We start from the raw sequence: 14,302 nt of genomic DNA, 5'->3' as shown, positions 1-14,302 counted from the left end.
ATATATATATATATATATATTGTATATATATACTGCTTTTTTTGTGAAAATAAAATATTAAAAAGTTTATTACAAATATAATAAACAATAATCAAATCATAAGTTTAGTTTAAAATATCAAGTTTTAATGTAAAGCGTAATATAGCTAGTAAAAATTTTAATAAATTAATGCATTTAAGCTTATAAATAAAAGAAATAAACAAAATTTTCTTCAAAATTAATTTAATTTTGGAAATTAGTTAAATAAAAAGCAAGTTAATTTTCGGAGCTAATCACATCATGAATGTCAATTTTTCAATATAAAATAAGTGTTCAGTGTACGTCCTAACGTGTTCAGAGTATGATTCGTGAACTCACCTCAATCTTTTTGCCTCGTCAATGAAAGGACGTTTTTCGCTCTCGCTCAGAAGCTTCCACTCGGCACCAAGCCTCTTCGAGATTTCTGAATTGTGCATCTTCGGATTTTCCTGTGCCATTTTGCGACGTTGACCACGCGACCACACCATAAAGGCATTCATCGGCCGTTTAATATGTTCGTTATGCAGAGTCTTTGACGACATCTCCATGAGTCGTTCTATTCCTATATCTCGATGATTAATTTAATTGCTTTTCTCACGAGTAGACGAGATTACTGATGAATTAAAAGATTGATAGACCACTCCTATTTCAAGTGGATAAGATAGTTTTCCATACATTCTGTTGACGTATTTCTGAAGTTCGCACAAAGTATTTAGTTTTTAAATATATTTATTTGTAGTTTTTAACGGCTCACACAAAGTTTATTGATCGATCGTTCCCTTAAAAAAGACCTTTCAAAACTTCTTTTGGTAAATTTTTCAGCATGATGTATCATCAGCATTAAATACTTTATATAGCTGGTTAATTGGATTCTATCTTAAGACTTTACGAATTGATTCACCGCACGAAAATGACGTCGATATTCAAGACATCTTTCTCCTCGACGATTCAAAATATTTCTGAATTTTATTCTATTTCTTCAAATGTAATTAATAGTATCTTGCGAAAAGATTAGACGTTCCAGTTAAAAAATAAATTTTTATACAACACTCACGAGCAACGGCAATGTCTTTGAAAACAACAAACTTTTATTTGAAATTAATGAGTGCTTTCCCAAAATATCGTGCATTTCTCAGAGGCCCAAAATACTTCTAAAAATAATGGATATCTTGAATCATTAATTACATCGGGACGACATTTCAAATCTTCTAATCGTCGAATTCTTCCGAAAGAATATGCAATCGTCTAGTAATCACTGGACTCTTCAGCGTGAAGGATTTCAGCTTCTTGATACGTTCCTTGAACAATTTCACGATGAACTAAACTAATCTGTCAATGGAGATCCTTTCAACTGACGAGGCCGTCTTCTTTCAATTGTCACGATACAGTTATACTTCAGCAATTCCTCCAGTCCTGCGCTTCTGTGACGTAATTTCTTTTTTTCGAGCGAGAGGCTTGATCTGACGGACACGAGTCCTCTTGGTGCACTGACAGAATCGCGGGGGTTCCCTCAGGAACTTCACGAAGCACGTAGCATCTGGGGCGAACCCGCGGGACGGAACCTTCGCCGGTGCGGCTGAACTCCCGTGGGACGTGGGGTGAAATAAGACGACGCGCCAATCGGACGCGGCGGCGCGACTCCCACCATTTAGCGCAGCCAATGGGCGGTCGCGATTGGCTACCGCGTCGGCATGGCGGTCCAGAACGGATACGCGGGTTCGCGCAACAGGTGGAGAGAAGTCTCTATCTCCTCCGTTTCTTTCCCTCTTTCTGTTCTCCTCCCGCGCAGTCACGAAGACAACGACGGCGGGATGTGGGTGCGTTTGTCGGATTATCGCGCCGCCGCGGCCGTCGTCGCCGCAATCGCCTTTTTGACCTCTCCGCCTTTCGTCGGTGGTCAGCCAGGTGCACCCGGTTCATTGATATTTCCGAAGACAATGGTGGATAGAGAGACCGAGAAGACTTCGGGAAAGAAAAGGGTGAAAAGATATGATCGCGGGATTTTAGACGTACAGTTTTTGTCTCTATATATTGATAGAACCTTTTTGTGTTTGCTAAATATTTTTTTGTACACGATAAAAAAATTAATTATATCCAATTCGGTATTTTATTTTATCGGAAAAGGAAAAGAAAATTGTTATTTTATTTTATTCAAACAAGAAAAATCTTTAATAAAAATGCAAGAAGTAAAAGTCTATTCTCTAGTAGAGATCGCATCAATACTTGTGCATAGCTGCTATAGAGATAATTGAATATCAATACAGAATAGTATACTTTACATTGACAATGATAAAATCGTTTAAAATAAAAAAAAAAATTTGAGTTGAACAAAAGTACAAAACGATGCCGCTGATGCGTTCGCCGATCAGCCGTCGACTTTCGTCATCAGGCAGGGAATTTCTTTTCTGAATTTCTTTTCTCGCTTTGTCCGCTGCAGAGAGATACAAGAATATGGAAGGCCATAGAAGACCAAGTCTTATAATAAATGTTATCAGTCGCGGTAGTGTCTTGTCACAAGGTGAGAAAGAAAGAGAGAAAGCAACGGGAGAAGGTTGCGGAGAGAGGGGCAAGTGGGACGTCTCTCGAGTGATAAGACGATAAAGAGAGAACGTATAAAACGAGACAAGGAGGCTGGGCGACAACATCTCCCGGTCGCCATAAAGGGGGGACTGTGCCATTGAATTTCCGGAAGGCGCAGGAATATTCATCTGCCGTAGAAAAGCGAATCTGTGTCACGCCGCGGAAGAAGATCGAGCTGGTACGTTCAGCGAAAGAAATGAGTCGCATTTCAAAAATGCACGAAATGTATTTTTGTAAAATGTATGCATTTATTGAAGTATCTAAATAAAATATTTAGATAAATACAGATCTGAAAATAATTTTGTTGGACCGTCGACATAATTATGTAGAAAATATAAGCAGGCTGTAAAAAGTTTTGACATCAAGTTCTCACAATCAGTTTGAGTATTTTACATAATAATTTTGATGGTTCAACAAAATTACTTTCAGATTAATATTTGAGACTAAACTTTTAGTATTTCAACAAAAGAATTGCAGCATTGATACGGTTATACATATAACTCTTAAAAAATAAGAAATACATTTGAAGATTCAAATTTTTTATAATTTGAGCAAATTATTTTAATACGTAAATGAAAAAATATATCACAATTTTTAGAAAAAACATATAAAAATATAATTTTGCTTAAAAAAAAGTAAAGAATATGGTTTCCGAATTTTACATAAAAATTCTAGATAGAAATCCAATTATATGCAAGCAAACGAATAATGGCTGATTTAAGAGAGAACTAAGACGTTTGAAAAAAAAAGTTATTTTTTTAAATTTTCATGAGATCAAAATTTCCGAGTATGACTCGCCAGATCCTTTTTATATTACATGTTTCAATTTGTAATCGATTCGATGTGACAAGGAACAAACACCTCGGGGTAGTATAATGAAAGATCATCTACTCCGGAGTAGATAAACGGGCGCGATCGGCTGTCACGCGGGCCCCATTATTAACCGCACAATAAATTCGCTCTCCAACAGTGTCCGTCAATGAGCGAGATACAGCGATCGACTGTCGTTCCGGGAGCCCTTTATCGGCCCTCGTCTCTTCGTCATACATTCTGTCATTCACGGGGCGTGAACGCGCCTTTTATCGCACATCGCTGACAAGAGCCGACGGTGTGTGCGAGGGGGTGCCTTTTTTCGGGTAATTCAATGTCAAATCAAATCGACACAGAACCCCATAATTCATGCACTGTACAAAATAATTAAGGGATCTTTTCCTAAATTGGTCGTATCATCCAATGAGTTTTTAAACCTTCTGAAGATTTTTCTCTGGGGGGAGGGGATGAAGTATAAAAAGATCTTTAAATCAAACCCAGTGCAATCAATAGATTCAAGAAAAATAGTTGATCACAGTTAAAAACTGGTCATTAGCTTAATATTAGTTTAATTTCGAAATTTCGCTCAGTTATGTCTTTAATATGTTGTTATTGTTGTTAGGTTCTTCTCACTGATTCTGCTTTCCAATTTCTTATCTGTGCCATGCAGTCATTACTCGTTTAGTATCGATTCAATTTTAAATTTCAGTTGTACGTTTTTAAGTTCTTCTCATAGCTGATATTCATAATCAATTCTTATACTTAAGTCCACGTTAAGTACAGTTTTAAGTTGTCATACACCAATCACAGAGTCGTACATTAGCATTTTAAGACATTACTTAAGTCGCTCTTGAAAAAAAGAACCGAACTTTAATTTCTTATCTAGGACGCAAAATTATTTATATCATTCTGCTCTAAAAGTTTCCCTCTTTAGAATGGATTGTTTTGTTAAGAATCAAATTCTACGTGAACAAGAATTGAGAAAGGGAATATTTTCGGGGCACAAAACACGACTGGGTGGGCTAAGTGATTTTTCGCGATTCCAACATCACGGACGAATAGGGTGATAGTGAATGGGGTGGGAAGGGTTTTCATTTCTCGTCTTACTCTCTTCCATCCTCATCGAGCACGGGGTGCCACGCGACCGCTGATTATACCATTCATCGACTGGCACGGTCCGAAAGAGGGTTGCCAGCGTAAACGCCGTAACATCTAATGTACCCGCTTCTCCCTCTACTTCTTGTTTCCCGCCTACCTCGAGCTGAATGCTCGCTCATCAATGAAACAATTCGGCTTCTCGACTATCCATCGCGTCGGCTCCTTAAGATCTCTCTACCTCTTTAATTGGCTGCTTCCGTCTAATAAACATAGCGTATGCAGTCTTATTATTTGTGTGCATATATTATTTTCTTCAAGCATATGCTGTATTACATCGAATTACCTTCGAAATGACAGAGAAATAATAAAAATCTGTAATATCATGCTTTATTGTTTCCACATAACAAAATATTTTAAATTCTTTTGTAAGATTTTTATTTTCCATATTTATAATCACAAACAGGGAGTACTGTAGTTGATTGGATTCTATTGAATACCTACTGTTACAAATCTACACAAATAGATTTATGGCTATTTATACACGAAGGAGCCAGATTCGTATTAAAATCTTTCTTTTTAGAGAAACCTTTCTATTTAAAAATGTTACTCTAAATTGAATTACATAAATTCTATTCAATTACGGAGCGTAAAAATCGAATATGTAATAGCGAAAACAATAGGTATGAATATTACAGAGCAGGACACGATCGTAGTGATTGCTGAAGCGACAACAAACGTGCTCCGCGAGGAAGGGGTGACAGTGACTGACGGGGGGGTGAGACGGTCGGGGGTAGTCGAGAGGAGGCAACGCTGGCGTCGAAAAGCTCGCTGATTACTCCATTGTCGAGCCGGTTGTTTCAGTTAATCGCAACGTGCCGTAGACTTTTGTTGTCCTTTTACACGCCTGCAGCTTGCATTCAGCCTAATGCGTCCATCTTGATACTTAATGCCGTTAATGTATAATGTATATAAGAGCTACAATTTTTGAGAAAGAGAAAGAGAGATGTTTAATAGTAAAATTCTGTTTGATAAACGAGAAATACAATGCCACTCTTGATAGATGTTTCACTACTACAAACATTAATTGGAATAACAATATCAGGATTTAAAGTATAGAAATAATGATAAAAATTATAGTACGTCTATAACAAGGCTGGGAAAAATTATAAAGCAAAACTTGCAGAATAAATTTAGAATAAAACATTTAAAAAATTTCATTTGTTTATTGTTATGTGTATTCTGTATTGTTGCATTATATATATATATGTTCCAATAATTGAATATGTCCATTGAAAAATTAACAATATATTTGTAATTGTTAAGATATTTGTCAATAACGGCAAGAAAATATCAAAGTAAACATTGATAAAATCTAATATTTTGTATCTTATTTTTTTATTAGTTCAATCATTATTCTCTAAATCTAAATCACTAATATCAGTAAATACGAGTATGTCACTAGTAATCAGGAATGAAATGTGAAATCCCTAACTTAGTTAGCCTTTATGTCTAACTACCTCTGTTTTAGTGCATAAATTTAATGGTATTGGAAGATTGAAATTAACGTGCAAAAGATATCGGTATTTTAATTATATAAATAAACTATTTTTCTTTTTTAGTCGAATTACACTAATTATCCAGTGTCCACTGCCAAATATGTAATCAACGACTACGTTTACACGGAGCCTTAATCGGGTTTAATAGCATCCGTAGTTAGAAACTAGCCAATCATTCCATTCTTCGGAGTAATAACTATGATTGGCAAGTTTCACAATTACGGATGTTATTAAACTTGAGGACGTTCGCGTAAACATAGTCAATGATTATCCACTAATTCAGATTTAGAGAATAGAATATTGATTTAGGTATATAGTACTACAAAGTTTATCTACATCTTATCGGCAAGAGTATAAAGATCATTCAGAAGTGTATTAGAAAATACGTGTTAGAAAATTGAATTAGGTAAAAAACGGGGGAAAAAAAAGCGTTTACCACGCGCTGCGGGACGCCCTGTACGCAGCGTCAAGGAGTTCCGCGGTGGGATCGCGTCATAAATGTCGTCATAAACGAGACTCGATTGTCTCTCTGTATATCGTTTCTCCGGCGGCCGGACGAAAATCGAATTCCGTTTTGTTTGGACGAATCTATACTGGCATTCGGTATTCAGAGCGCGGCCCTCGACATATCAAAATAGAGCGCGCACAATAAGTTATTCGACCGAACAAAATCGAGGGGTTGCGCGGAGCGGGGCCGAGGTAGCGGGAGTGGGTGACGGGAGGGTAGTATTTTATAGAGTCCCGTTCGGGTTACATACCGTGAATACATCGCGCGGAAAAAGGGCGGCGCGGAGGGACGGGGTGGGACTCGCGTGTGACTGGAATACGTCATCGAAGGCCTACGGGGGTTCAACCACCCCCCCCCCCTCGGCGGCGCACGTATACTAATCTTCATTCGCTGTTTGACCAAGTGCACTTGTAAATGTCTTTCGCCGTTAAGTCTTGGGGGCGGGGGTGGTGAACTCAATGATTTTAATGTTACTTCGGGGAATTTCGTTAGCGTGATGAAAGCGACTTCCGTGAAAATCTTCATGATCGAATATCAGAGTGAGAGCCTGTCATTTCTACAGTGACTTACAAGTAGATCTGGTCTTCGCTCGACTTAATAGCGACTTAACGACTCGGACTTGTAATAATTCCCATTCCATTTATCTTAATTTGAAAAAGTTAAAGAAAGGATGCAATCGCGAGGGGAGGGGACATTGTGCGAACGTGACGCGTTGTATCGCGCAGAGTGATCGTTCGGAAACGTCTATTATATACAGGGTGGTATCTAACGTAAGAATGCCAGACCGACATGAAAGGAGCTCGACACATCGAGCGATTCGGAGGACGACCTTGCATGTCCGTGTTCTGTCATGATGGACACTCTCTTTCTTCATTCTTCCTCCCGTGCTAGATATCCCCCGTGATTATGGTTGCGCGCCGCGCGTTGATGCGGCCGTACTATTAATAATAATCGGAAAATAATTATCCGACCGCGGGCCGAGCGACGGCGGTTCTAACCGATGTGTGTGGGCGGCAAACTGTATGCCGTCGTGAATCGCCGCTAATTGTGAGGAATGGCCGACTCGCGTGTCGGCCGATCACTGATTCGACATACGGACGCTTTCATGACGGACAAGGCCGCGTGCTAACGATCCGAGGATCCATCCTCACGATTATCGGTACGACGGATCCTCTGATCGCGAAGCCGAACCAAGGTGTGGACGAACCGCGAGTTTTCTGAGACCACCTACGACGAGCTTCCACGTTGCTTTTGGCAAGTGCGAAGTTTATTCGAGAAGCTGTTATACGTTGTGTAATAGTTTTACTATAAAATTTGTTAGAAATACACACACACACATACAAATATGTATTTTAGGGTACTGTGTACAAATTACTGTATATAGTCGGACTATATGTATAAGAGTAATGTTCATAAAATATTTATAAACGCTATTATGTATGGTCATACAAAAATTTTGTGTTCTGTGTGCTCCTGTTATGTTTTAAAATATAAATAATTGGCTAAAGAATTTGTTTCTATTTGTTAGGGTCGGTTGCACCAACGTTTATACTCTAATTTTAAGCGAGGTTTAAAACTCTCTTTGTTCCTGTCTCTTTTCGGTTTTGAAACGAGATAGAGAGAGTTTTAAGTTATATTCTAAAAATAAATCAAATTTTTAATGCAATGACAAAATGTAAAGAAAATGTTGTTTCCTATCTTATTATTATATAAATAAATGATTAAAGAACTTGATTAATCTACAAGTTGATATCTAAGCAATGGAAGACAGAACGCAATGATGCAATAGAAGGTTGAAAAAAGAGACCGAGCTATTAAGGACCTGTCCTCTAAGAACGCAGTCGCGTAATTGCCGGACTCTGCACGCGACCTGACAAAGATACTCTCTCCAGGCAATAGAGGACAATGGCGGACTGTCGACATTACGGGGACATTGTCGTGGCTCGATATGAGCCCCGTTGCCTCGGGTATACAAGTAGCAATATCGAGATCCTGCCAACCGCTCCTCGAACCAACCGCCCCAGCCACCTTTCACCCACTTCCTACTCCTCAAAGCAACGCCTAAAAAAAACGGACGTTTGTTCACTCTCTGCCTACATTCTTATGCATCGATAAAAAAGATAGTCCACTTGTTATTTAATTTATTTTTACTGAATATTTATATTTTATTAATTTGTGCTCTTTTCTAATTTTAATTTGCAATACATTTATATTTTTGCTAGAGATAGTTATTTAAATTTAGATTCTTTCAACTTTATAATGTATGCATCTTATTATTATATTCTTCTTTTAGTCTTACAGACATACTGAAAAAATTTACTGAATTTTATTAAATATTTGTTCGAATATAGTACTACTAACGAAATATTTACTTACAGTAAAACAAAGATTTATTTAAAAGGAAAAAATTATACTTATATCAAATAAATATATGTTTACATTTGGTAAATATTTCGTCAGTAGTATTCAAACAAATATTTAACAAAATTTGGTAAATTTTTTTGTTGATATACAATATGTAAAATATATAAAGGTACATTTTGGTGTTATTTGATATTTGAACGTTCAAAACAAATATGTATCTATTTCATCAGATTCTTATTTAACTAGCTTTTTCATCTTTTTTAAGTTAATGCTATTCTTCAATTTGCGTACCTTTCGCACTCGTTCGGTTGAACGTATGCGTTCATAAACGCAGCTATTGTGACGGTCGAGTTTTTCGCAAAGGGCCTAAATAAGCCCTTTATCAGTTTGATTCTGCATACATGCGCGAATGGTTGTCTGTGTCAACGGCCCTTTTTCCAATTATCGACTCGATCGACCCTTTCCATTTGACTCTCGCGCCGAGCACGAACCATGATACTCCATGATACAAGGCGAATCGGCCTTGATAGTGCTTTCTCTGCCCGTGAATGAAAGTAATAGTGATTCGCCCTATGGAGATATTTCGTTTTACATCCTTTGTTTCTCCATTATTCACTTTTTAATTAATAGAGAGAACAATATTCTTTTTATACGTTGTTGTATTAATTACTTTTAGATAAAATGATGCGACATAAAAGGAAGAGACATAAAGCATATAATACAAAGTATAATGAAGTAGCTCTGCACAGATTGAAAATATATTTACAATTGTTAGATTAAATAAAATTTTTTCAAACGTCAACTTAATATTATCTATTTTAGTTATGTTTGCTATATATATTCAATAATTTAATTCATTATTATTAGGATAATGTTTAGTATTAAAAGATGTAAATGCGCGTGATTGTTTCTGCAATTAATTATGTATAAATAATTGTAATAAAATATTGTATGTTTATCAATTTTTGTATGCCGTTTCTATTTCCTTAGAATTCGATTAGTCGTTGGCATAGAATATCTGCTTCATGTAATCATCGATTTGCGGAAGTGTCAATAAGTAAAAATAGTGGTTATCGCGAGTCCGTTTGTGTGGGAAAGATAAACGGACCGAGCAGCTTGTCGTTTCCTTCTTCTAAAGAAAACTACCGAGGTTAAAGAGAAACGAAGAAGAACGATTATTTGACTTCAAAGAAACATTGAAATCGATAACGTTAGACGGAAGATCGAGCTTCTAATGTGTATAAGCATTCAATATATGTTTTTATCAATATATTTTTTAAATCAATTTTTATTTCGAAAATTATTATAGAATAATATAATAATATATTAAATAATATAATATAAAATATTCATAGACAAGCACACTGAAATCCGAATAACAACAATTTGAAAATTTATCTCTACCAGAATGCTATTATAAGATTTTTGTTCGACGTACAATTTAATACAAATGAAATTTTTTAGTTAAAATTTGAAAAATTTGTAGGCAAGTAAGAAAATCTTAGCCACGCTACTTATATAGTAGAATGTAATGTATTATATAACTCAACTGGATTCTAAATAATAATAATTTGAAAATTTATCTATTAAAGAATTATTTAATTTATCTATTAAATTTCTTTATTAAAGAATTTGACACTCGTTTGGTTGTTACAATCGTTTCGATTGATTGCAGTTAATTGTGAAAGTTTTTTTTTATATACTTTTTATCGATTCGTTACTACGGTCGTAACAGTCACGTATTTGCACAATGAATTATCTGCCCAGCAAATCTTCTTAGGTGATTCTCATTCGAATCCACGTCTTTCATTCCTTCTCGAGAATAACGCGTCCTTTTACGTCACAATAAGCCACTGGCGAATGTTATCCGAAAAACTTTCCTTTTCCTCGCGGTCGAAGAAAAAGGATAATTCTGTATTATTGCATTATATCCGGAGAGAGTTTGGTAGCCGCGAAAATTGCCTCTTTCGTAGATTGTCGAATTATCCTGCAATCGAGAATAAAGGCGAAAGAATAAAGACAAAATTCCTTCTTTCTGTAGTACAGAAAAAATTATATCACAGTTTAATTAATTAAATAAAAGGATTTTGTATTTCAATTTGCAAGAAAGCTGTATATAACATTTGTGCATATAAAGAAGAGATTCAATGTCAATTTAAAAAGAGCCGAAAATAACAGCTATATATGCATATGAAAATCCTAAGGTTTCACGCGCCCAACATTTTCTAGCACTGTTGATTTTTTTAATCGAAGCAACACATTCGAATTATTGAACAAGCTATGCGCAAATGAACTCGGCAGCTCCATTTCCGTTATCCTCGCGAGAACCCGAGTTACGATAATGGTATGCGTTTAATATAAGAATCAGTCGTGCCATTGCAATCTACGGCAGACATGGGTAATTGCTTGCGGAGTTCTCGTTATTGCGATCGCTATCAGTTCGTCTTCTGAAATCCTAACTGCTTCTTACTCGCACGAGAATACAATATTACAGCGCAGTGCAATTATATTATACAGGATAGCCGGTAATGGGTGCAATAGGTACGTGTGGTAAAATACTCCTCGTCGTAAAAATTAAAATCAAAAAATTATAATATTTCTTTTTTTTCCCTTAGTAAAAATATTCAAGATACAATTTGAATAAATAAAACGTTTCTCCTTTGCTTTTCATTTAAATAAAATATCAGCTAAAAAATAATTCTAAGAATAATTCTCTATTTTAATATCCTTTTATATTCTCAAGTATCTAGTGATGATATATCCGAAAGATTATATTTAACGATATTAAAAACAAACAATTTATCCAATCGTGCGAAAACCGTTAAGAGAAGACGTAATATTGTCGTAATGACTAATATAAAAAAAATATAGATGAGTTTATCGAAGGAGTTCTCTTTCTCTCTGCCATAGATAAAGTTGCATTATATCGAAGTCGAGAAACTCGCGACGCACATAAACGTCTTGTACACGTTTCGTCGCGGAAATGAAGCGAATCGGCAGATACCCGCATAGGAACATTAGAGACGGTATCTGATACGACCAAGGCATTTAGGAATTACCAGACAGTCGTTTGCGCCACTATGAATTTCCATCTTCGCATGTCACGATTCGTGGGAATTTTCATATGTTGTGATTTTTGGGACGTTTACCTGTTGCGATTTAAAAGATTTAAGAATCTAAATAAATTTTCAAGCAACTGTGAACAAAAGAAGCTGTTATATTTCAAATTAGTTTATAAGATTAACTGTTAAGGTAATTACTTTCTTCTTTCAACTATTGTAATTAAATGTATCAAATTAAATAAAAAAATATTGGATATTAAAGTGGATATTAAAGAACGAGAAATATTCTTAATATTATGCCAAGGTTAAAGGATTAGCAAAATACAAATAAAGAGACGTTTTATCGTTCCGTAGTTCTTTCGGCACCCCTAAACAATAGCGGTTGATCGATACTGCACCTTAACTCGATCCTGATATAGAAGGATGGGATCGGATTTGCTACTCTTTGTGCTATTGCGGCTAATACGGATCCAATTCGGTTCTCGTACGCGGTGCTATCAGAATCCTTAAATCCTGTTTGAGCCCATTGTCCAGCCGTTGGCTAGACTTTCGTCCTTTCAAAACATCGACCACCCACTTTTGTGACTGGACAATTCAACTCTTCTTTAATTTGCCAATTTATTATTTTTCTCTTCGGCGTTTCTTTTTCCCTCCTTCTTTTTTCGATTTTGTGTTTCAATGATCATTTTTATTTTGAGTGGAAGAATTTCAACGTTTGTTACGTTTCTAGCAGCTTTTTTCTCTCTTATATTTTAGAATTAATTAATATTATACAAAATCTTTTAAAGAAGAATAAATTGAACACAAATTAAAAAAATAAAGTTCTTTTCAAAATTATTAATTTTGCGTTTATCTAACTATATATTCGCTGGTAATTTAATTCGAAATTATTGTGAATTATTTTATTGTCAATCGAAGTTTATTGAGAAATATCTTTCTTGTTGACAGTCGTGCAAGTTTATCAACATACGGAGATCTAGTCTGTCCGATGAACGATATTGCAGTGTTCTGCTATAAATTCAGATTACGTTATTTCAAGCTTCTCTAATTTACTGTGTGTTAGATTCACATTTTATCTATCGCGGTTTAATATTGTTATAAAACAAAAAAAGTGCGAAGATATATCGGCGATTTCACAAACAAGATATTTTATCGACATAGACTTTACCGATCGTCGATTGGTCGTAACGATGGTAAGTTCAAAGACTTCCTTCGAGATGGCACCTGCTCAATTGAAAACCGAACAATTACTATTCAATTGCAATTTGCAATGTATACTCGTACAATACATTTCACATAATTTTTCCTAATTATTTGATATCATTATTAATCGATACATTATATTGTTAAAGGTGCAGTGCCCTTATTATAACCGAAACACTTATTAAAAGTATAATAGTAATACGCATAGATTTTGTTAAACTAAATTACAGAAGTCACTTACGTTAGCGAGAAGAATTCGAGAGAGTATCATTGTTGTATTTACTCTATCAATGTGTCGGTTTTTTCCTCGTTATCGTTATTATTATCGGCGTTATTCGCATGACCATTATTACGCAGCGAATCAAAGTTTTCGAAAACAGAGGCAAATTTGTTGTCGGATTAATTATTCGATTTGAGGCGCGGTGAGTTTTCTACATTTGCGAATCGCGCCGAATTAAAGAGCATATATACACACACCGTGTCATACACGCGCGCGACCGGGGAATTCCCTTTTTTTTCCTCACGCGACAGACCACCGTGTCAGTGTGTCGACGCGCTTAATTGGCTCGTTATATTAATTGAATTTCATTATCCGTCGGCACGACAATGAACTACGTCGTTCAATGAACGAGAATGAACGGGCCGAGCGGTCGCATTTTCCGTGCATGATTACCGAAAAACGTTTCACGCGCGTTTGCTGAGCCGGCGATTCAAAAAACGCAGACAATCCGAGCGGCACAAATCGCAAGGGCGTTTTTCGTGCTCGTTGTGAAAATATTTTTCGGCGTGAAATGTCCCGCGTATCGTTGATTAAACCTGGCTAATTTTTCTTACCAACAACCAAATAAGATCAATCGTGAATAGGTTTACGCGGAAATTGTAAAACAAAATTTCGAATGCAAGAAATTTAGTTTACAATTGGAAATCGTGTGTTTTGTAATTATCTATTTCTCTCAGATTTTTGATATACTTAATGCAACTTTATCACTTTTATCATACTAGAGAAGAATGGAGAAAAGGTTTAAAAATAGATGTAGAAAAATACAATATCTTAAAATAAAAAATTTTTGAAATTTAATGAAAATGAAATTTAACAAAATATC

General features: G+C 35.8%; 1 protein-coding gene across 1 annotated transcript in view; it reads right to left on the bottom strand.

The window, feature by feature from the left end:
• Positions 1–713, bottom strand: part of LOC108753308 (transcription factor Sox-14-like) — an 11,201-nt gene extending 10,488 nt beyond the window's left edge. Inside the window, exon 1 of the mRNA XM_018494793.1 lies at positions 358–713. Coding sequence (XP_018350295.1) covers positions 358–566 — 209 coding nt within the window. The 5' untranslated portion in view covers positions 567–713. The remainder of the gene's footprint in view (positions 1–357) is intronic.
• Positions 714–14,302: the final 13,589 nt, after the last annotated feature.

This window comes from Trachymyrmex septentrionalis, unplaced genomic scaffold (assembly GCF_001594115.1).
Source record: "Trachymyrmex septentrionalis isolate Tsep2-gDNA-1 unplaced genomic scaffold, Tsep1.0 scaffold114, whole genome shotgun sequence".
Classification (NCBI taxonomy): domain Eukaryota; kingdom Metazoa; phylum Arthropoda; class Insecta; order Hymenoptera; family Formicidae; genus Trachymyrmex; species Trachymyrmex septentrionalis.
The sequence above is the reverse complement of the archived record's forward strand: the minus strand, read 5'-3'. Positions and strand labels throughout refer to the sequence as shown.